Source organism: Bos javanicus, chromosome 5 (assembly GCF_032452875.1).
Source record: "Bos javanicus breed banteng chromosome 5, ARS-OSU_banteng_1.0, whole genome shotgun sequence".
Classification (NCBI taxonomy): domain Eukaryota; kingdom Metazoa; phylum Chordata; class Mammalia; order Artiodactyla; family Bovidae; genus Bos; species Bos javanicus.
In genome coordinates, this window is record NC_083872.1 from 89115274 (window position 1) to 89137939 (window position 22666).

At 39.1% G+C, this 22666-nt stretch overlaps 1 protein-coding gene across 4 annotated transcripts in view; it reads left to right on the forward strand.

Annotated features, from left to right (window-relative positions):
- The first annotated feature begins 664 nt into the window (after window positions 1–664).
- The window catches only part of GYS2 (glycogen synthase 2), a 58573-nt gene continuing 36571 nt past the window's right edge, over window positions 665–22666 (forward strand). Inside the window, exons 1-4 of one of the 4 annotated variants that reach the window (XM_061417672.1) lie at window positions 665–1043; window positions 14818–14999; window positions 20061–20252; window positions 22363–22545. In XM_061417672.1, coding sequence (XP_061273656.1) covers window positions 926–1043; window positions 14818–14999; window positions 20061–20252; window positions 22363–22545 — 675 coding nt within the window. In that variant the 5' untranslated portion in view covers window positions 665–925. Of the gene's footprint in view, window positions 1044–9181; window positions 12101–14817; window positions 15000–20060; window positions 20253–22362; window positions 22546–22666 lie in introns of those variants that run through there. The other 3 variants (XM_061417670.1, XM_061417669.1, XM_061417671.1) reach the window with 3 other exon arrangements.

Genomic DNA, 22666 nt, shown 5'->3' on the forward strand with positions numbered 1-22666 from the left:
GAAAAGATGACCTAAATATTAATCATCATCACTACCACCTAAAGAAAACCATTGTAAAAATTTTGTTTATATTTATTCCAATCTTTCCCATCCATTGAATTATTCTTTATCAATTTGATAATATTTGAGGTAAATTGACTAAAATTAATTTCTACAACCTCATTAAAATGATCTGATGATCATTGATCAAAATTACATTCTTCGTATATTATACCTAAATTCATCCTGGTATTTATACTTTTTCATAAGGAAATTTTTAAGAAAAGTAATCAAGGAAAGGGAAACCAAGATCAACATTTATCATCAAAATTCAATTTGTCAATGTGGACTAAAACAACTAGAAATAATGTTTTTATTGATCTAAAAATGGGAATCAAAAGAAAAAATAACACTTAGGAAATCTAAAGAATTTGAAGCTTAGAAACATGTCCCAGTCAATTCTATATGTAACCTACAATGATCTGCATACTTTATAAGTGGAATTGCTATTCTTGGATCACTTTGAAGGTGATGAAATAAGTACCAGTGACTGTGTGTGAGTTTGTTCTAGAGGACAAGGGTTAAAGGTCCGTGCTAACGTCACGATGAGCCTGTAAAGATCTGTTATCCTAAGAGTGTTTACCTAAGCCCTAAGCTGGTGGGTTTTACTTGTGATTGCTCTGGGTTATTTGGGTAGATATCGATCAGAGATAGTGTCCTCACTGGACCTCCCCAGAAAGAGTGTAAAAGGAGCTGAGGATTCCGCCTTCCATTGGGAATTCTCTGGGAAGTCCATGAGATTTATTTCTGCTGGTTTACTTCATATGAGAAGCTACCAAAGTCTGCCATCTCCCAGCTCTGAACCTCTGCGTCCGTATCACGCATCACTCCTAGGATAACAGTTCACCGCAAGAGAGACCAAAAGTGCGGGAGAACTGAAGGAAGAATGCTTCGAGGTCGATCGCTATCTGTGACATCCCTAGGTGGGCTGCCTCGGTGGGAAGCCGGACTTCCTGTGGAGAATTTACTGCTCTTTGAAGTCTCTTGGGAAGTGACCAATAAAGGTTTGTACTGCCCCTGAGGCATCTATTTGCCAGATCACTGAAGAATGTAGATTAGGAATTCACAGAACGCACTCTAGTGAGAATGAACTGCCCTTGTGAGTGAGGAAAGTATTCAAAGTATAGGTTTAGACGAGGTTTAACCTTGTCTATTTCAACAGGCAATGAAAACTTACACTGGTCTACCTGTTGAAGGGAGAGACAACTGAAAATATTAGTCTTGGTCAGGGAATGCGCATTTAAATTAAAATTACAAATTCATGTTATGACAAAACAGAAATATAGAATTAATATTTACTTTTTGGGTTTCATGATTTTTTTTTTCAGGAACAAAGTTCAGTTTTGTAGTTTGTTTTAGGAATAATTGTGCCTGATCTGGACTAATTAGAAATTTCAACCCCCGTTGAAAGGATATGAAATATACATGTGCTCTGTTAGCAAGTATGTGAAATATTTAATAACATTTCTTTTTTTAAATAACATTTCTAATATTCTAATAATTCAAGATTAGCTCGGAATTAAAGTTTTAACTTAGAAGAAATTCTGAAGGTATAATATTGACCTCCTATTAAGAAGAATGCATGTAGTTTTTTCTTCAATACTATATAAACATGGAAATTATAAAGGAAATCAAATGAACAAAAATAGAACAATTTCCTAGTAAGATGTAACCTCTTTTATGCTGGATTAGAGAAGGCAAGGCAGAGAACTGTGGCCTAAACTTTTTTAATGATAAAGGTACCTGTAAAATTCTTAAAAAACAGTTCCTTGTGGATTGATAATGTCTAGTTTAAAAGTCTCAAGACTATTACTACTAATATTGAGGGAATATTGGTAGAGAAAAAGCAACAGTTGTGAAGGTTGAGTTTTTCAAGATCAAGGAAAACCAGCCCAAATGATTGTTGGATGAAGGCAGTGATAATGTGTGGAATTTAAAGGATCTAAAATGAAAATATGTGATGTGATCTATTATATATTCATTTTGGGGGAAATTATATTTTTTGTTTTTGTTACTTATAACATGGTTATTGCAATAATTTAAAGGATCTGAAATATACATGAATGTGAAAATTACATCTTCCTTTTAGCTAATCAGAAACAGCAAAACCTCAAAATCAAAGAAATTACATTTAGCATCTGTTCTGATTTTTACCTTATGCTCAGTGTTCATTCTCACACGTATGCATTCATAAAATTCATAAACTCATAAATAAAAATAAATTCTTCCTAGGTAGAAATGCACAGAATGAATGTAAGAGAACAAAGCACTGTCTTCCTCTCTGGGGTTTACTGAGGAACAGGCAAAGAGGACAGAAACCTTAATATGGAAAAGCGAAGTGTTTTTCAATCAGCTTGTTCCTAATGTTCTTTTTCCAGTCACAAGATTTTTAAATATGCCCAAAGCTCCTGGGAGCAGAGCCATCTTTGCTACATGTAAATCCCAGACTGTGACTTGAAATAGAGATTTTCTCTGCCTAGCAAGCAGGCGTTCAAGGATATAGCTTGTTGGTGGAAAAGAAACGGGGTGGGGGGCCTCTTTTGCACCAGGAATCTGTTCTGAAGAGTTCTGTGTAGGCTCTTCTTTTTTGTTTGTTTTTAAATAGTTATTCATTTGTTTATTTTTACTACTTTCGGCTGTGCTGGATCTTCATTGTTGTGCGGGCTTTTCTCTAGTTGCAGAGGGCGGAAGCTACTCTCTAGCTGTGGTGGTGCTCGAGCTTCTCTTGTTCCAGAGCACGGGGTCTAGGGAACGTAGGCTTCAGGAGTTGCGGCATGTGGGCTCAGTAGCTTTGGCTCCGGGGTTGTAGGGCAGAGGCTCAATAGTTGCGGTACACGGGCCAAGTTGCTGCGTGGCATGTGGGATCTTCCTGGATAAGGGATTGAACCCATGTCTCCTGCAATCTCTGCCACTGAGCCAACAGGGAAGCCTTGTGTGGGTTCTACTGAGCATAATGCTTCTCCTTCCTTCCTTTTCTCTCCTTTCAGCAAATGTTAACAGGGTATTGTTTCCTGGTGGTGGGCACACAATGGTGACACTGACTGTTTCCCATCCCCCACCCTGAATCTTCTAGCCTGATGACATGCATGCTGCTCTCAGGGCCTGGAACAGTGCATAGAAAATGCTCAATGGATACTTTTTCTTCTGAATGAAGGAATGAATACATTTATTTTTCAACTTCTAAGCTGCCTTTGATACTATTTTTCTTTCATTTCCCATGCAAGGGAATGGGAATTGAGGGAATAAAGGGAATTATCTTGTCGAGAGGAAACCCATTAAAGTGATTTACCCAAGTTGATATTTTCTCCAACATAGCTTCAATATTTATTATAGTCTGATTTTATGACATTTTTCTATAAATGGACAATTATTGTGTGCATCTATGACAAGACATTGACACTATAGTTTCTTTGAAAATTTTACTTCGAGTTTTTATTTTCCTGCTGTTCATAGCAATATAGGAGATGTCTTCAAGATCATGAATCCAACTTCTCTACTTCATAGATGAAAAGGATGCCTACAAGGATACATTAAATGGTCAAGCACATAGCAGGGTTGGGACTAGCATTTTGGTCTCCTGAGTCCACTTCTGTTTTTTATTAGCATGCAAGAATAAAAAATTAAATGTCCACTGTCTAATGAAATATCCTGTAGGTATAAGAACACAAGAGTTGCAGTCCAAAAAGGTCAGGGTTTTCTGAGACTTAGGAAAAAATCCCTTAAATTGCCTGAATATCAGTTTCTTCATGATGAAATGTACATAGTACGTATGCTCCAGCCATCTTACAAATGTTTCATGGCAAACAAGAAAACATATTTATATCCAAGAAAACAAAAGATTTTTTAGAGAAGGGGAAAATTCCTTCCTGACAGAATTTTGACTATAAACAATGGAAATGTGTAAAATATAACAAATGAGAGAGTCATAGTTAAATTATTGGGTGTTAATTCTCAGACTTCAAAATAACCTTTTCTACTTTATTAACCTTGAAATATGTTGCTTTTATGCATTCATTCATTCTTATTCAGTAAAGATTCATCAACTATCTATTGGATATCAGACACTGGGAAATGAAAGTAGAATTCAACAACACAGAAGTGATTTCCAATCTTTCAGAATTTACAGACATTAAACATGCAATTGTAGTCAACTGTAATGAGTGTAAGAATGAGAACAAGGTGCTCTAGAAGTGTACAGGCAGATCTGATTTTATTGTGTTTCACTTTATTGTGCTTGGCCAATATTGCATTTTTTCTGACAAGTTGAATGTTTGTGGCAATCTTGCATCATGCAAGTCCATTTTTCCAATGGCATTTAATCACTTTTTGTCTCTGTGTCAGATTCTATTAATTCTCATGATATTTCAAACTTTTTCATTATTAATGTATTTGTTATGGTGATCTGTCATTACTATTACAAAATGGTTATAACTCACTGAAGGCTCAGGTGGTGGGTAGCCTTTTTAACAATATTATACTTTTACATTAAGGCAGGTACATTATATTTTTAGACAAAATACTATTGCATGCTTAATAGACTGTGTTATAGTATAAACAAAACTTTTATATGCATTTGGGAAACCAAAAACTTCATGATTCGCTTTATTGCAATTTCGTTTTATTGGGATGGTCTGGATAAGAACCTGTAATATCTCTAGGGTCAGTCTGTGCTTTAGTGGGGGGAGGGGAGGTTTCTGTCTAATTGGAGGCTTGGGAAAAACCTGTAACAGAGAGACGTTTTAGCTGGTTCCTGAAGGATAAATAGCTGTTGGGTAGAGATGAGGAAGCGGCGATAAAGAGCAGACAGTGTTCAGTGTGTGGGAACTGTACATACCGAGATACAGAAGTGAGAAAGTGAACTCTGTTCAAGGATCCGAGGGAAGCTCAGAAAGGCTAAGAGGAGTGGAGCCTGAGAGGAGATGGGAGATACCAAGGGCTGGATTGTGAAATGTAGAGTGAGTTAATAGCCTATTAACATTTCCAACCAAGAAGCGTGGGAAGCCATTGAAGTTCTAGATAGTGGAAGGCGGTAAGGAGTGAGATGTCTTTTAGTTTTTTTATTTTTAATTTTTTTTGCTGAATGAAAGATTCTTTAAATTCTAGCGTGCTTTATAATTTTCAAGTCTCACACACATGATTTCATGTAATCCTACAATAACTTCCCCCCTGGCCCTACATTGCTCCTCTTCCCCTCTCTCCCTCCACGAGTAACCACTAATTTGTTCTCTTTATCTGTGAGCCTGCTTCCTTTCTTTTTGTTCACTAGTTTGCTGTCATTTTTAGATTCCACATATAAGTGGTATCATACAGTACAGTATTTGTCTTTTTTTTGGTCTGACTTAATTCACTTATCATGATGCCTTCCAAGTCCATCCATTTTGTTGCAAATGGCAAAATTTCTTTCTTTCTTTCTGGCTGAGTAATATTCCATTATGTATATTAATGCTGTGCTGTGCTGTGCTTAGTCGCTCAGTCATATCTGACTCTTTGCAACCCCAAGGACCGTAGCCTGCTAGGCTCCTCTGTCCGTGGGGATTCTCCAAGCAAGAATACTGGAGTGGGTTGCCATTTCCTTCTCCAGGGGATCGTTCCAACCCAGGGAACTAACCCAGGTCTCTCTCATTGCAGGTGGGTTCTTTACCATCTGAGCCAGGAGGGAAGCCTGTATATATTAATATACACCACAAAAAGCACTATAACTAGTTGGGGGACAGGTTAGCAAGAAAGTAACAGTAAGAGACTGTGCTATGGTCTAGGAAGGAGGCTTTGCCCAAACACTGGGAAATAAGCTTTACTTTCAACTTCTCTGCTACAATTGTTTCTTTTGCACAAACTTGCCTGAATCATTGAAAACTGTGGACCAACGATCATGTTGAGAATTTCTGGAGTCATTAAAAAGAGCTTAATGAATGTTATCAAAAATAATGTATGCTAATTTAATAAATGTCACTAAATAGATGCTCCCCTCTAAAAACTGACTAAAAACAACTTGTTTTAGCCCTAAGCCAGAGTTGGCTTAAAAAAAAAAAATTGCACAATCTAAAAGTTGAGAATTGTGTTTTATTCAGTGGACTTTCTGAGGACTATAGCCTGGGATACAGCCTGTCAGATTGCTCCAAGGGACTGCTCCAAAGTGGTAAGAGAAGAGCCAAGATATATAGCAATTTTTTCTCATTATGTATATGTGTTTTTTCAGAGTCAAGATCTGAGTGATTTCATTATATTTCCAAAGGGCTCTATAATCAATGTGAGAACCACTGCTCTGAAGTTCCCTTAACCCAAGTTCCCATAAAACCCAGTTTTTTGGTTTTTTTTTTTGGCCAGAATGTTTAGAGCCAAAGTAAAAAATTCATTTCCCCTAAGTGTTGTTTTCCAGATGGGCCTTCTCTAAAGCAGAGTAGAAATGATTCCACCCTCTCCAAGACCTAAAGATTCTTATCTTTGTGTGACCCTGCTCACTTTCTCCTTCTGTCCCTCCCACCACCACTTTCAAAGTTTCATCAATATGTTGCTCCATAGAGTTAAAGGCAGCCCTCCATATCCGTGGTTCCATATCTGTGGATTGAACCAACTCTGGATCACAAATAGTTGAAAAAAGATTCCAGAAAGCTCCAAAAAGCAAAACTTTACCACACACCAGCAGATTGACCATACCCCATTTACATTGTGTTAGATGTTACAAGTAACCTAGAGATGATTTAAAGTACGTGGGAGGATGTGCATAGGTTATATGCAAATATTATGTCATTTTATATATAGGACTTGAGCATCTAGGATTTTGGTATCCAGAGTAGTGGTCAGTGAGTTGTGTCCCAAACCCAACCTGCTGTGGATACCAAGGGACAATTCTACTTACAATGCTGCTATCCAAGGCTTGTAAGTCTGGAGTCAGAGTGCCTGGATTGGAATCCCAGCTCCATCATCACATGTCTAATATTGGAACCATCTCTCAGCCTCTATGCCTCAGTTTCCCCACCTAAAAAAAAAAAGAAGAAGAAGATAATAATAGCATCTTCCTTAACAATGTGGTGAAAACTAAAAGAAAATACCAACTGTAAATCACTTAGAACAGTGCCTATTCCTTAATTACTGTTAGCTTATTATTATTTCTTACAAAATTTATTCATAAAATGGGGACCTTGAATCATTCATTTTCACGACTACTCTCAGTCTGAACAATTGCATGATTCTGTTCTTAAATGCAAAAGCAGGAAAAAGGGAAGAAACACATGACTCAGGATTACTATAGTCATCAGTCAGTTCAGTTCAGTTCAGTCGATGAGTCGTGTCTGACTCTTTGAGACCCCATGAATCGAAGCACACCAGGCCTCCCTGTCCATCACCAACTCCCAGAGTTCACTCAGACTCATGTCCATCGAGTCAGTGATGCCATCCAGCCATCTCATCCTCTGCCGTCCCCTTCTCCTCCTGCTTCCAATCCCTCCCAGCATCAGAGACTTTTCCAATGAGTCAACTCTTGGCATGAGGTGGCCAAAGTACTGGAGTTTCAGCTTTAGCATCATTCCTTCCAAAGAAATCCCAGGGCTGAACTCCTTCAGAATGGACTGGTTGGATCTCCTTGCAGTCCAAGGTACTCTCAAGAGTCTTCTCCAACACCACAGTTCAAAAGCATCAATTCTTAGGCGCTCAGCTTTTTTCACAGTCCAACTCTCACATCCATACATGACCACTGGAAAAACCATAGCCTTGACTAGATGGACCTTTGTTGGCAGTAATGTCTCTCCTTTTCAATATGCTATCTAGGTTTGTCATAATTTTTCTTCCAAGGAGTAAGCATCTTTTAATTTCATGGCTGCAGTCACCATCTACAGTGATTTTGGAGCCCAAAAAAATAAAGTCTGACCCTGTTTCCACTGTTTCCCCATCTATTTCCCATGAAGTGATGGGACCAGATGCCATGATCTTCGTTTTCTGAATGTTGAGTTTTAAGCCAACTTTTTCACTCTCCTCTTTCACTTTCATCAAGAGGCTTTTTAGTTCCTCTTCACTTTCTGCCCTAAGGGTGGTATCATCTGCATATCTGAGGTTATTGATATTTCTCCCGGCAATCTTGATTCCAGCTTGTGCTTCTTCCAGCCCAGCGTTTCTCATGATGTACTCTGCATAGAAGTTAAATAAGCAGGGTGACAGTATACAGCCTTGACGTACTCCTTTTCCTATTTGGAACCAGTCTGTTGTTCCATGTCCAGTTCTAACTGTTGCTTCCTGACCTGCATACAAATTTCTCAAGAGGCAGGTCAGGTGGTCTGGTATTCCCATCTCTTTCAGAATTTTCCACAGTTTATTGTGATCCATATGGTCAGAGGCTTTGGCATAGTCAATAAAGCAGAAATAGATGTTTTTCTGGAACTCTGTTGCTTTTTCGATGATCCAGCAGATGTTGGCAATTTGGTCTATGGTTCCTCTGCCTTTTCTAAAACCAGCTTGAACAACTGGAAGTTCACGGTTCACATATTGCTGAAGCCTGGCTTGGAGAATTTTGAGCATTACTTCACTAGCATGTGAGATGAGTGCAATTGTGCAGTAGTTTGAGCATTCTTTGGCATAGCTTTTCTTTGGGATTGGAATAAAAGCTGACCTTTTCCAGTCCTGTGGCCACTGCTGTTTTCCAAATTTGCTGGCATATTGAGTGCAGTACTTCCACAGCATCATCTTTCAGGATTTGAAATAGCTCAACTGGAATTCCATCACCTCCACTAGCTTTGTTCGTTGTGGTGCTTTCTAAGGCCCACTTGACTTCACATTCCAGGATGTCTGGCTCTAGGTCAGTGATCACACCATCGTGATTATCTGGGTCATGAAGATCTTTTTTGTACAGTTCTTCTGTGTATTCTTGCCACCTCTTCTTGATATCTTCTGCTTCTGTTAGGGCCATACCATTTCTGTCCTTCATCGAGCCCATCTTTGCATGAAATGTTCCCTTGGTATCTCTAATTTTCTTGAAGAGATCTCTAGTCTTTCCCATTCTGTTGTTTTCCTCTATTTCTTTGCATTGATCACTGAGGAAGGCTTTCTTATCTCTTCTTGCTAATCTTTGGAACTCTGCATTCAGATGCTTATATCTTTCCTTTTCTCCTTTGCTTTTCACGTCTCTTCTTTTCACAGCTATTTGTAAGGCCTCCCCAGACAGCTATTTTGCTTTTTTGCGTTTCTTTTCCATGGGGATGGTCTTGATCCCTGTCTCCTGTACAATGTCACAAACCTCAGTCCATAGTTCATCAGGCACTCTATCTGTCAGATCTAGTCCCTTAAATCTATTTCTCACTTCCACTGTGTAATCATAAGGGATTTGATTTAGGTCATACCTGAATGGTCTAGTGGTTTTCCCTACTTTCTTCAATTTAAGTCAGAAGTTGGCAATAAGGAGTTCATGATCTGAGCCACAGTCAGTTCCTGGTCTTGTTTTTGTTGACTGTTTAGAGCTTCTCGATCTTTGGCTGCAAAGAATATAATCATGGGCAACACTAAAATTAGAAGTTGGGGTTCCTTTGCCTGCTGTGGATATGCACAGCCATGTCATCTCAAAGGCACCCCAAGTCACACCACATGAAGCACACAGTCTCTGTAAGAACTATGTTTGGCACACACATAGGTTCAAGAAGAGCACTAGTCTCTGCACTTTCCTTTCATTCAGATTGCCATGACTAAGCCCTTCTTGCATAAAGCATTCAGATCTGCCATTGTGGATAGATCAGGGAGGGCATGTCTCTGGGCTTTCTCCAAGTCTGTCATCTCCCACTGCCCTGGACTATTGCTCTGATTGGAGCCGCAGACCTAGTTGATTGCCAGGCACACAAACATTTGGTGACCATCGTCACTGGTAGCATTTAGTCTCTTTCCCACCAGACCTGCTGCCTCAGAGAATGATGTCTAACTCTGTAATGACTGTCCCTGCTTCTGCAACTGTGTCTTGGGATAGGAGTCAGATGAGTAGCTATGCACACTGAAATCATAGACTTCTAAATTCTCTGACTTTTAATCACTTAAAAATAGTGAAGAGTCTCTTTATATACATACTTATATATTATTGTATGTATCTCCTTTTTATGGCTTTCCTGGTGGTTCATTGATAAAGACTCTGCCTGTCAATGCAGGAGATGAGGGTTCGATCCCTGGGTCAGGAAGCCCCCTTGGAGAAAGACACCCACTCCAGTATTCTTGCCTGGGAAATCCCATGGAAAGAGGCATTTAGTGGGCTACATACAGTCTATGGGGTCAGGAAAGAGTTGGCCATGGCTTATCGACTCAACAAAAATTCCTTTTTATGACTGGCTCCCACCTTCCATACCGCCTTGGAGTTCTGCTTTTAACAATGTCGGCAGTACTTCTAGATGATGACTTGAGGTTTTTGCTACTTCACTGACACATATGTTTATGAGAGCTCATCTTTTCTGTCTCTACTTTGCCCTCACACGAGAGATAGCTCCCATGTTGTTTCAGGAAAGTAGAGATCAATAAAATGCAAAGTTCATGTTTGAAAGTGAAGAGTCAGTCCAAATTCAGTGACCTACACTGTAGGAAAACAATAATTCATTAAAAAATAGATTTTAGTGAACCCTTGGTCTATACTCCAAATTTAAAAATAGGCATGACCCTGTTTCTAAGCTATCATACTCATCTATAATTAGCATGCTGGGTGGGGAGTTGGGTTAAAGATGGTAAATAGAGTGAAAACTAAGGAGAGTAGTTGGCATATAAATCTGGGAAGGACAGAGAGGGCCTGAAATGAAGCCTTAGCATATCCATTAGCAGTAGGAGCACCTCCTCACAGAAAGACTGTAAGGGGAGAAGTCTGGGGGATGGGGGAAAATTTATTTATAATCAGGTCTCAACCAATATGGGATGAAAAAAATTTTGTTGAGTTTTATGCTTCTATTTCTGAGACTGAAATAATATAGTCATAGTATTTATAAGCACTCTAAGGGTATTCGGGGACTATTTTATTTCAAAACTGAAAGCCTCAAATGGGAAAAAGAAGCCTCAAATGTTTATCTTTGCATTTCAATTCTCAAATCCTACCTTTTTTTGAAATAAAGAATTTCTCTTTTCCCTTATATCCTTTAGCAAATAAAAATGTTTTGTTTGCATTAACCCAATTGTATTTGAATTTGCAACACAAAATCTAACAAACAAGGAAGGATGTTCTAAAATCTCTGGTCAAGATACACAGTTGCAAATAAAAGAGAGTATTCAAGGGACTTCCCTGGTGGTCCAGTGGTTAAGAATCCACCTGCCAATTCAGCAGACACAGGTTCAATCCCTGATCCAGGAAGATTCCACATGCCTCGGGCCAACTAAGGCAGTTGGACCACAATTACTGAGCCCTTGCCCTAGAGCCGGTGCTCTGCAACAAGAGAAACCACCACAGTGAGAAGCTCAAACACCACAACGAAGAGTAGTCCCTGCTCCCCAAAACTAGAAAAAGCCCGCGGGCAGCAATGAAAATCCAGCACAGCCAATAACAAAGCAACTAATTAATTTTTTTAAAAGTTTATCATTAAAAAAAAGATTGTCCCAGAATAGAAATGTAAGACATTTAAGAAGTGTATGCCATCAGAACCTGAACATGTATTCCCCTGGATTAGATACAAATGAAGGAAGTAAGTCTACAAAGAGGAGAAATTATTTGAAGATTTTAAATTATTTTGATAGTGGGCTTGAATAAAGCTTATATAAATATATATATATTTAAATATGTTGCTAAGATGTGACTCAGACTTTAGAGAAAAATTCTATTTAGTTACCCTTGCAAACTGTTTGTCTAATTTTTTTTTTTCCTCAACAAATGGTTTCAATGGTTCCTAAACTTTTCTGGAATTTGGCGAAGTGCATAGGTGTCCTTGATGTTGGCTTCAATCAGATTCATCATTGAATGGTTAAGTGAACCCCGTCTGTTCTGATCCAGTCTGGAAGGTTCTGCTTGTAGATTTGCAGATCATCTTCTTGTGTCCCATGCTGCATTCATCAGCCAGTGGAAGCTGGGATTGATAATATCTTTATTATCAGACTCTGCTCAAGTGGCCATTTCAATTTCTTTTAGGTATGGTCAAAAAGCTTTTTCTTAAAGATCGAGTTTCAAAGGACAATAAACTTATGTAGGCTTATGTGAAAACTACATGTAATATTTACATTTTGGAAGTTATATTAGCTCTTTTCTAAATTACTGAACCTTGTCTTGTCAGGTAGTAGTATTTATATTTGCCTTTTGTGTCTCACTTCTCAAAAAGCAACTTATCAAAAAGTATGTTTTGAGTGGTTCAAGAAATTTGCAGATGGCAATTCTACCTTTTGGCTCTCAATTATGACTATCATTGTAAGTCATATAATACAAGTAAATATTACTTAAGGTCTGAATGATTGAAATAAGAAATTTAAGAAATATAGTAGCTATCAGTACTCTTGCCTGGAAAATCCAATGGGTGGAGGAGCCTGGTAGGCTGCAGTCCCTGGGATTGTGAAGAGTCAGATACGACTGAGCGACTTCACTTTCACTTTTCACTTTCATGCATTGGAGAAGGAAATGGCAGCCCACTCCAGTGTTCTTGCCTGGAGAATCCCAGGGACGGGGGAGCCTGGTGGACTGCCGTCTATGGGATCACACAGAGTCGGACACGACTGAAGCAACTTGGCAGCAGTAGCAGCAGCAGTAGCTATCAAACTCCATATGCTGAAGAACTGAAATACATTATGAAAAACCATGATGAAAAATAAGACTTTTTCTTCTTTGTGTACAAGTAACAAAATTGTTCTTCGAAGTAGAGTTGATGATTAATGCCAGAATCTGTATTAGTTTGGGGGATTTTACATAGAATTTCTTGAGTCATTCCTTTGCCTATGGTTCATAGGCAAAGTACCACTCAAGAAACTGATTTAGACTGTTTTCATATTCTCATACTAGGTGATTGCTCTGAGCTGGCATAAGAATTATCCTGTGCGGTTTACTAAGGGTCTTCTTCCCCTTGACCTTCCCCATCCCTCCTATGAGGGAGGGGAGTGCCTGTGACTCTGCTGGTACCCTCTGCTCCAAAAGTAGCGCCTTGGCTCTAACTGTTCCCTCTGCCTAAAAAATTCTTCCTCATGAATCAACTTGCTTGATTTCTTTACTCTTTTAAGTACTTACTTTAAATATCACCTTTACCCAATGAGGCATAATTTATAATATTGCTGCTCCAACCTGTCCTTTCTCCCCAGGTGAAGTATTGGGTTGGCCAAAAAGAGGTTTTGCATTGAGGTTTTTTTTTTTCCTGTAACATCTTAGGGACAAATCTGAACGAACTTTTTGGCCAACTCAGTACTATTGTATCCCCCTTGAACAGGTGAGCTAATGGAGCCTCAGAGAGGTTAAATGAGTTAACGAGTTCAATTTAAGCTAGTTAGAATTTTTCACCTTTATAATTCTTTAATAAATATCCTTATGCACACATATTAAGTCACTTTAGTCATGTCTGACTCTGTGCGACCCTATGGACTGTAGCCCACCAGGCTCCTCTGTCCATGGAAGTATCCAGCCAGGAATACTGGAGTGGGTTGCCATTCTTTCCTCCAGGGGATCTTCCTGACCCAGAGATCGAACCTTGGTTTCTTGTATTGACAGGTGGATTCTATACTATCTGAGCTACCTGGGAAACCCAAATATCTTTAAATGCATATCTTATTTTCCCCTCAGGATAATTTTCCATATGTAGACATGCTGGCTGTAACAGTAGGCATATTTGGCTTTGTGTGTGTAGTGGCAGCAATGGCAGAGAGCTAAAATGAAGTACTATATGAAAACTTGGATTTATGTCATGTGAGTCGGACCAAGCATCCCCCTTTAAGATCTGTCAGGTTTTTCCCCTTGTCAAAAGGTACTTGCTTGGTCCCTAGAAGGGAAGTGGTTCTTTATTCTGGGAGAAAGTAAAAAAAGTGAAAGTGTTAGTCACTCAGTCATGTCCAACTCTTTGCAGCTATGAACTGTAGCCCACTAGGCTCCTTGGTCCATGGAATTCTCCAGGCAAGAATACTGGAGTGGGTTGCCATTCCTTTCTCCAGGGGATCTTCCTGACCTAGGGATTAAACCCAGGTCTCCTGCATTGCAAGCAGACTCTTTACCATCTGAGCCACCAAATTTGCTCATAATTTGAGCAGTAGATGATACTTGGTCTTATCTTATGCCCTTGGGCCACTGAAGGAGAAGAGGTGAAAGGTGATTACTGCTGCTGAGGGCACATGCCATGACAATAGCTGTTTCTCCCACCTTTGACACATCCATGTAGATAGAGCTTTAAGCCAGGTACTGCTTTATCCCAATTGTCTCTTCAGGTTTCCTTTAAATATTTGTGATTTGCTGCTGCCAATCTGCTGCTCTCTGACAAAGTACCCAGCATGGAATTGAAACAAAGACTAACTCCTTGATAGTATTCCTTAAAAACTTTCTTTTACAAAGCTAAATAAATCCATGTGCTTGATTCCAGGTGCTAACTTAAAAATGAGGACTAACACAATATTGTAGATCAACTATACTTCAAAAAAAAGTTGGCTTGGACTTTCCTGTTGGTTCAGTGGTTGAGACTCCACCCTTCCAGTGCAGGGGTGCAGAGGGCATGGGTTCAATCCCTGGTCAAGGAAATAAGATCCCACATGCTGCATGGCACAGCAAAAAAAAAAAAAAAAAGTTTACTTAAGCAACATAGAAAAATTGAGGACTTGTTTCCATCCCTTCATCACTTAACATGAGCTATTAACCTGAATGGTAATGGGACCTTTTCTTTTTAACAGTCGGTGGCATCTATACTGTGATTCAGACAAAGGCCAAAACAACAGCAGATGAATGGGGAGACAACTATTTTCTGATTGGTCCATATTTTGAGCATAATATGAAGACTCAGGTGGAACAGTGTGAACCTGTGAATGATGCTGTTAGAAGAGCCATGGACACAATGAACAAACACGGCTGCCAGGTAAAAGACACCATCTGATGCTTCATTCAGCAAGTCTTAGTAAACTCTTGTGGAAACACACCACACTTTACATGAACTCATGAGCAAAGACCACTCATCTTCTTAGGCCAAAGAAGTTGGTTTATGAGAAAGATGATGAACTTGATTTTAAATAGGTTAGATCTGAGACACCTTATGAAAACCTAGTAGTAGAGTAGGTTTGGAACTCAGCAGAGGGTATAGAATAGAGATGCTTGGGGAAAAGTCAGTTGTGTCTAAATTGTAGTTGACATTATGGGTGTTTATAACATTATTCAGTGGAAGAGTATAGACTAAAAGGCAAAACTTGGGCGATGTCAGTGTGTTAGAACATCCACATGAAAAGAAGTCACGGACTGCAAAAGTAGAAGCGCAGCTAGTGATTAGAACCAGAAGGGCTTTGTAGTTGTGACAGCGTTAAGGTTCTTGTGATGGGAAGATTATCCCGGATTATCTGGGTGGATCCAATGTAATCATAAGTATCCTGATATTAGTAAGAGGTGGGCAGTAGAATTAGAATCAGAGAGGAGATATGACAAAGTGAGCAGAAATTGAAGTGATGAAAGCTTTGAGGTGGAGGAAAGGGGCCACAAGCCAAGGAATGCACATGGCCTCTGGAAACTGGGCAAAGCTAGAAGACAGATTCTCCCCAAGAGACTGCTGATGAAATGCACCTCTGCCAACATGTCAGTTTTAACTCATAAGACCCATTTCAGAGGGCTAACCCCTAAATCTGTAAGATAATAAATTGTGCCATTTTAAGCTACTAAATTTGCAGTAATTTTTGCCACCTCAATAAGAATAGAGATGTCAAGACAAGGAAGGAGAGAGTTTCAAGTATAAAGGAGGGATTGGATCAACCAAGGATTGAACCCGGGTCAGTTGGGTAGAGTAATACTCAGGTCATTTGTGGTCATCTTGCTAATGACAACTTCAGAGGAGAAAGTAGGGTTAAAGCAGATTGCAGTAGCTTGAGGAATGAATGAGTAGTGAGATAGAGGGTACAGAAATGTGGCTGGGAGGTTTTTCTACGAAGAGGAAGGATAAAAGTCATTTCAAGTGATATGGCTCTGAGAATTCGTGTTTTCTTAAATATGAGTGAGCATATTTATATTCCAAAAAGAAGCATCCAGAGGACAGAGAGAAACTGAAAGTTTAGAAGGAATAGATGATGAAAGAGAGTAAGGTCACTGAAAACAGGAGAAGAAATGAGATCCAAAGCCCTGCTGAAAGGATTGTTCTTCATTCCTTTTGCTCAAACTGGAAACAAAGGATAAATGCAAACAGAAATGAGTTACTGAGGAATTCAAGATCATCTCACTCCGTGTTTTCAGTGATCTTAAGTGCTCAAGACAAACTTCTGAGAGTTAGAAGGCAAGTATTAATATAAGAGAGTGTGAAGAAAGAAATTCTGGAAAAGTGTTTAAGGAATAGGGAAAAGAATTTCCGGACATCGTTAAGGTATATGTGTGTGTTAGTGGATTAGTCATGTCTGACTCTTTGTGACCTCATAGACTGTAGCCCACCAAGCTCCTCTGTCTATGGAATTCTCCAGGCAAGAATACTGGAGTGGGTTGCCATTTCCAGGGGATCTTCCTGACTCAGGGATTGGACCCAGGTCTCCTGCATTGTAGGCAGATTCTTTACCGACTGAGCCACCAGAGAAGCCCCTCCTTAAGGTATAGTCATGGCTTTTTAATGGCACAAATATACACAACTGTGACTTTCTCCAGCAGTCTCCTACACATGAATGAGTTCTGTTTTGAGAGCACATTCTCAAGTTCAATTGTTTGTTCACCAAAGTTAGCCTAGGTACCCAACTAACACAACTGGCTATATAGCACTGTCTTGTAATAGGTTTATGATACTTTTCACACAAACAATATGTGAAAATTGAACACAAAAAGTAAAACATTTTTAACCTTACAGTCCAGTGCCTTGAAATGTAGTACGGTCCCACAGCTAACATTCAAGGGCTGGCATCAGGTGAAGAGACAAGAAGATTTACTGACTGGAGGAGGGAAGTGGGAGATGGTAGAGCTGAAGGATCATCAGCAATAGGAGATAGAAGGTGAGCTGCAATTTCATGCATGCCTGATGTTGATGGCACAGGGTCTGGGGCCTGAAATAAAGTACTAGACTACTGTATTCTATACAGTACTATACAGTAAAGTACACAAAAGCATAACCACTTGTAGAGGAGGCACACGTGCAATGTATGCCACACGTGTGAACTAATTTATGTGACTGGACATGTGAATGCACGTTTGCATCTTTGAAAGTTTGCAACTTGAAGGTTCATATGTAGAGGGGCTTTACTGCAGTCAGCAGCCTGAATGAAAGTGTTAGAAGTTAAATAGTTGGAGATTCAGTGTCGTTAAATTTCAGCAGGTGTGCAACAGGGCAAGGTCGCATAAGTCTTGGAGGTAACTGTGCAATTGACTGAATTAATGGTTGAGTTGCTGGATGGTTGGATCTGAAATGGACGGGAAAGGAAGTGATGAAAGGAAAAAAATGGTGATAATGTAGGACAAGAAGGAGGGTCTTAGAAACTGGAGATGCTGAAGAGGAAAATGAAAGAATACATACTCTGGGAAAAACTCAGTGAGAGAAGTTATGGAAGTTGTGTTGAAGGATAAACATTTCAGAGGAGTAACAGTTTGGCTGTTGACAAGGATAAGACTGCAGCCTTGAGCTTGGGTGGCTGACATGCAGTGGACATGAAGTTCTTTAAAGTCAGTAAGGTCAAATAGCTATGAGGTAAGTGTGTAGGATACAATCCTGATTTTAAAATTTCCCAGAATAAGGTAGAAAAGTACCCAGGAGATTCATAGAACAGGGAAAGGTAACATGTTTGGAAAATGTAAATTTCAGAGATGTCTTTATATGCAAAGAAACAATGAGGTTTTAAAAGTTTCAGTATGATGTTAAAAAATCTTAACTTTCCTTCACATTCACCTGAGGAATATAGTTTCTAAGAGTGGAAAAATGAGTTTTCATTGAGATGTCGATGGAGTGTTGGTGTCTAGGAGGTTTAGGGTGTAGAACATTTAATTTAAAAGGGAAGTTGAAGTCCCAGAGGGTACTTTGGAAGCATATCACATTGAGAATGGTGTGGAGAATTAGAATAGCGAAGGTTGCAGGTTATACTTTTGGGATGAAATGAGTGAGATGTTAAAAGGGGTTCACATTTGAAAGTGTGAAAGTGAAAGCCTCTCAGTCATGTCTGACTCTTTGCGACCCCATGGACTATACAGTCCATGGAGTTCTCCAGGCCAGAATACTGCAATGGGTAGCCTTTCCCTTCTCCAGGGGATCTTCCCAACCCAGGGATCAATCCCAGGTCTCCCACATTGCAGGAGGATTCTTTACCAGCTGAGCCACAAGGGAAGTCCAAGAATACTGGGTGGGTAGCCTATCCCTTCTGCAGAGGACCTTCCCAACCCAGGAATCAAACCGGGGTCTCCTGCAATGCAGGCAGATTCTTTACCAACTGAGCTATGAGGGAAGCCCCTCACATTTGAAGCTCTTGTGAAAGAAGAAAGAGATGAAAGTCATGATGAAACTGACTGCACTCAAGATTCCAAGTGGATCTCTGATGTAAAGATGTTTCTTGTCATGAGCAAGAATGCATTGGAAGTCAAGACAAGCTAGCTTATATTTTCTGTAGTTTCAACACTTCTCTGTGCTCTTAGCTCACTACATCATATGCCATATATCAGGCAGCCAGTAGCTATTTGTTAAATGAATGTATAAATCAATGAATGTCCCAAAAGAATCTATTGAAAGGTTGTTCGGAGCTCAGGAAAACTAATTCTGAAAAGGAAATTATGCCATGATAAATACTGAATTGCAATGGATGCAGCTGACAAGTAATGAGGATCTTTCAATGTTGACCAAGGCATGGACAGGAGAAAGAAATCACCATGAATTCCTGAGTCCCAAGTAAGGGAATGGTGATCAAATGGGCTTTCACACTCTGGAAAATTCAGCTTTGGGAGGAGTCATAACGTCAATGCTGGCAACGTAAATTCAGTTTACTAGAGAGGACTAGATACCCAATGAGAGAGACTCCTAGGTTCTGCCAACTTCAAAAAGGGTTTAAAGTAATTTATGGAATTGCCTTGCACATAATAGGAGAAGAAACATAAAGTAAAAAACATGAATAAATTACTATAGAAAAGTAGATACCAAAAGGAAAGTTAAAATTTAAACATACAAATGACTATATAGTTTTTAATTGGAAAAATTTGAAACAGCTACTACATTAAAACATCCACAAAGTAAAATATTTTGGAATAAAATAATCAATTTGAGGAATATAATAGAGTAGTTATCTTAAAGAGAAAATGTGTCTTGCCTGTGTGCGTGAAGTCACTTCAGATGTGTCCGACTGTGCAACCATATGGACCATAGCCCTCTAGGCTCCTCTGTCCGTGGGATTCTCCAGTTAAGAATACTCAAGTGGGTTGCTATGCCCTCCTCCAGAGAATCTTCCTGATCCAGGGACTGAACCGGCATTTTATGTCTCCTGCATTGGCAGGTAGGTTCTGTACCACTAGCACTACCTGGGAACCCCCCCAAAATATGTCTTGGTCAATATATTTAGTTAAGACTTCTTGCAGTAACCATATTGGGAAACACTTTTCATCACTTTTTTTTTTTTTTTTTTGATAGGAGGAATAGGAGAAATCATATACCTTTGTCTAGAGAAACAACCTAAAACCATGAGCTCAAGGTCATGGGAAAGTAATGATAGACAGAAGAACAAAAATCATATGATCTACATACTTCATTTTTGAATGACTAAATTTAATGAAAAGCAAGAACTTGGAAATTCTAGATGAATGGGTGCCGGCCCATTTCCTCTTCAGGCTCAAACATGAAATGCTCTGTGTTACCACTATTGTTTCCTATATGGCTTGTGTAATCTCCGGAGTTCTAAGTACAGTCTCTATCAAGTACAGCTTCTAAGTACAAACACATTTTCCTCCCCTGCATTGCCTAGTGTTACTCCATGGCTGTATGTCCTTTCTATGGCAGGTGCACTTTGGAAGATGGCTGATAGAAGGGAGTCCTTATGTGGTTCTCTTTGACATTGGCTATTCAGCTTGGAACCTGGACAAGTGGAAAGGAGACCTCTGGGAAGCATGCAGCGTTGGCATTCCTTATCACGACCAGGAAGCCAATGATATGCTGATCTTTGGGTCATTAACTGCCTGGTTCTTGAAAGAGGTACTGTTTACTGTAGAGTCCCACGATAGAAGAGAAGCATATTGCTGTACCCAGCAATGATCCTCTAGTTTTTAAGCTAGTTTTGAGATGGTACCATTATTAATTGTTTTATTGACATATCAAAGGAATCTGAGAAAATGCCTTCTTGTAACTAAATGGGGATTCTCCAGGCAAGAATACTGGAGTGGGTTGCCATGCCCTCCTCCAGGGGATCTTCCCAACCCAGGGATCGATCGAACCCAGGTCTCACACACTGCAGGCAGATTCTTTACAGTCTGAGCCACCAGGGAAGCCCTGTAACTGAATACCATTCTTTGAAACATGTTGATAATCATGCTTATTAATATTTACCTCATGTCAGGTTTAACTAGAACGATGTGGGTAAAACCCCCAATTATATTTCCTGCTACTTAGGTAATATTCAGTATATATGCAAGAAAAAATACTGTACATCATGGACTAAGTACATGCGTTCCAGCATCAGGGGAGTAGAAAATGGCTTGAAATATTTGGTTTTGTTCATGCATGAGTGCTTGTGTGACTGCAGTGGCTCTTAGATCTTTCAATCATTTACTAAAGGGTGAAGTGATCTCAGCAGTTGCTAAGAAGTCCACAGCAGTGAAATATTTTGTAGCTGTAAAACAATAAGAGCCTTGGAAATCAGTCTTTGTTAAATGAGCCAAGTCTGTTCTCAATTCCTGAAAGGATGGCAGTAGGATTTCTTCACATTCCTTGCATTACCTCAAGATGATTATGCCTTGCTTAAAAATCAAAAAATTAAGAGCATCTCTGGCAAAGTGGGACTGTGTTCTAAGAACAAATCACAGAGCTGTATATTGGCTGTGTGTCCCCTTTACCAGTATAACTTCTTTCTGACGAAACCAACAGCCATAAAGGGTGTGTAGGTTATTGCAAGATATAAAATACAGTTTGTGAGTCTTTACTGCTTATCTATTTTATATATAGCACTGTGTATCGTTTAATCCCATACTCCTAATTTATCCCTACCCACCACTGTTTACCTTTTGGTATCTCTAAGCTTGTTTCTATGTGAGTCTGTTTCCATTTTGTAAACGAATTCATTTGTGTATGATATTTAAATTTCCCTTATAAATGATACCTGTCTGATTTACTTCACTTAGTATGGTAATCTCTACTGCATCTATGTTGTTTCAAATGACAGTATTTCATTCTTCTTATGACTGAGTAATATTCCATTGTATATGTATGCCATGTCTTTATCCATTCATTGGCTGATGGACATTTAGGTTGCTTCCGGGTCTTGGGTATTGTAAATAGTGCTGCTACAAACACTGGGGTGTGTCTATCCTTCCAAATTAGAGTTTTCATCTTTACCAGACATATGCCCAGAGGTGGGATTGCTGGATCGTATGATAGCTCTATTTTTAGTGAAACAAAGTAACTTTAAGGCTAAGAAATTGGTGCCTTGCCTAGTGTTAGACCTGGAATTAGATCTGGGTCCTCAGTGTGTTACTAAATTTCTATTTGATTCTAAGCAAATCTCTTCTTCCCCCAGTCCCATATTCTTAATAATATACAAAATAAGATATATTAAAAATAATATTAATAATATAAAATAATATTATTATAATATAAAATATTGATGTATATAATAATAATATATCAGCAAAAATGTTTTTGGCTCTAAGTAGCAGAAAATCCAAGTAAGACTGACTTAAAACATGAAGTCATTACTTTTAATTTAAAAAAGAAGATTGTAAGTGGCTTGTCCCAATTGATTCAGCTGCTCAGTGAAACTTCAAAAATTTTATTGCTATTAATCATTCATTCATTCAATGAATATTTATTGAGCACCTACTATAAATTTATTCTAGGAGTCCCCTCTGTGAATGCAAAAATAAATCTGATCCATACTGAAAAAGAGGATTAAGCCATAAACATATGGGCTTTATGAACAGGAAGCTAAATTCTAGAAAACCCTTATAGTTGCTAAATCTGCATGGTTTATATTTAGATTCCTTTTAATTGTGCTAAAATTTACAAGCATAACAACTTTCCTTATTCTGTGGACCATGAGCAAGATCAAACTTCATCCTGAACTTTTCTACAAGCTTCTTTTCTGACCTAGGTGACGGACCATGCTGATGGGAGACATGTCATTGTCCAGTTCCATGAATGGCAAGCTGGGATTGGACTGATCCTTTCTCGAGCTCGGAAACTGCCCATTGCTACAGTCTTTACCACCCACGCCACACTGCTTGGGCGGTATCTCTGTGCAGCTAACATCGATTTCTACAACCACCTTGATAAGGTAATTAGCTCTTCCACCCTCACCACCTTTCTTTCCGACTCTTGAAGCTGAAGGATGGGAAATATTGATCTTCACCTTTCATCTGTCATCCAGATGCCAGAAATGCCCTTTTGACCAATCA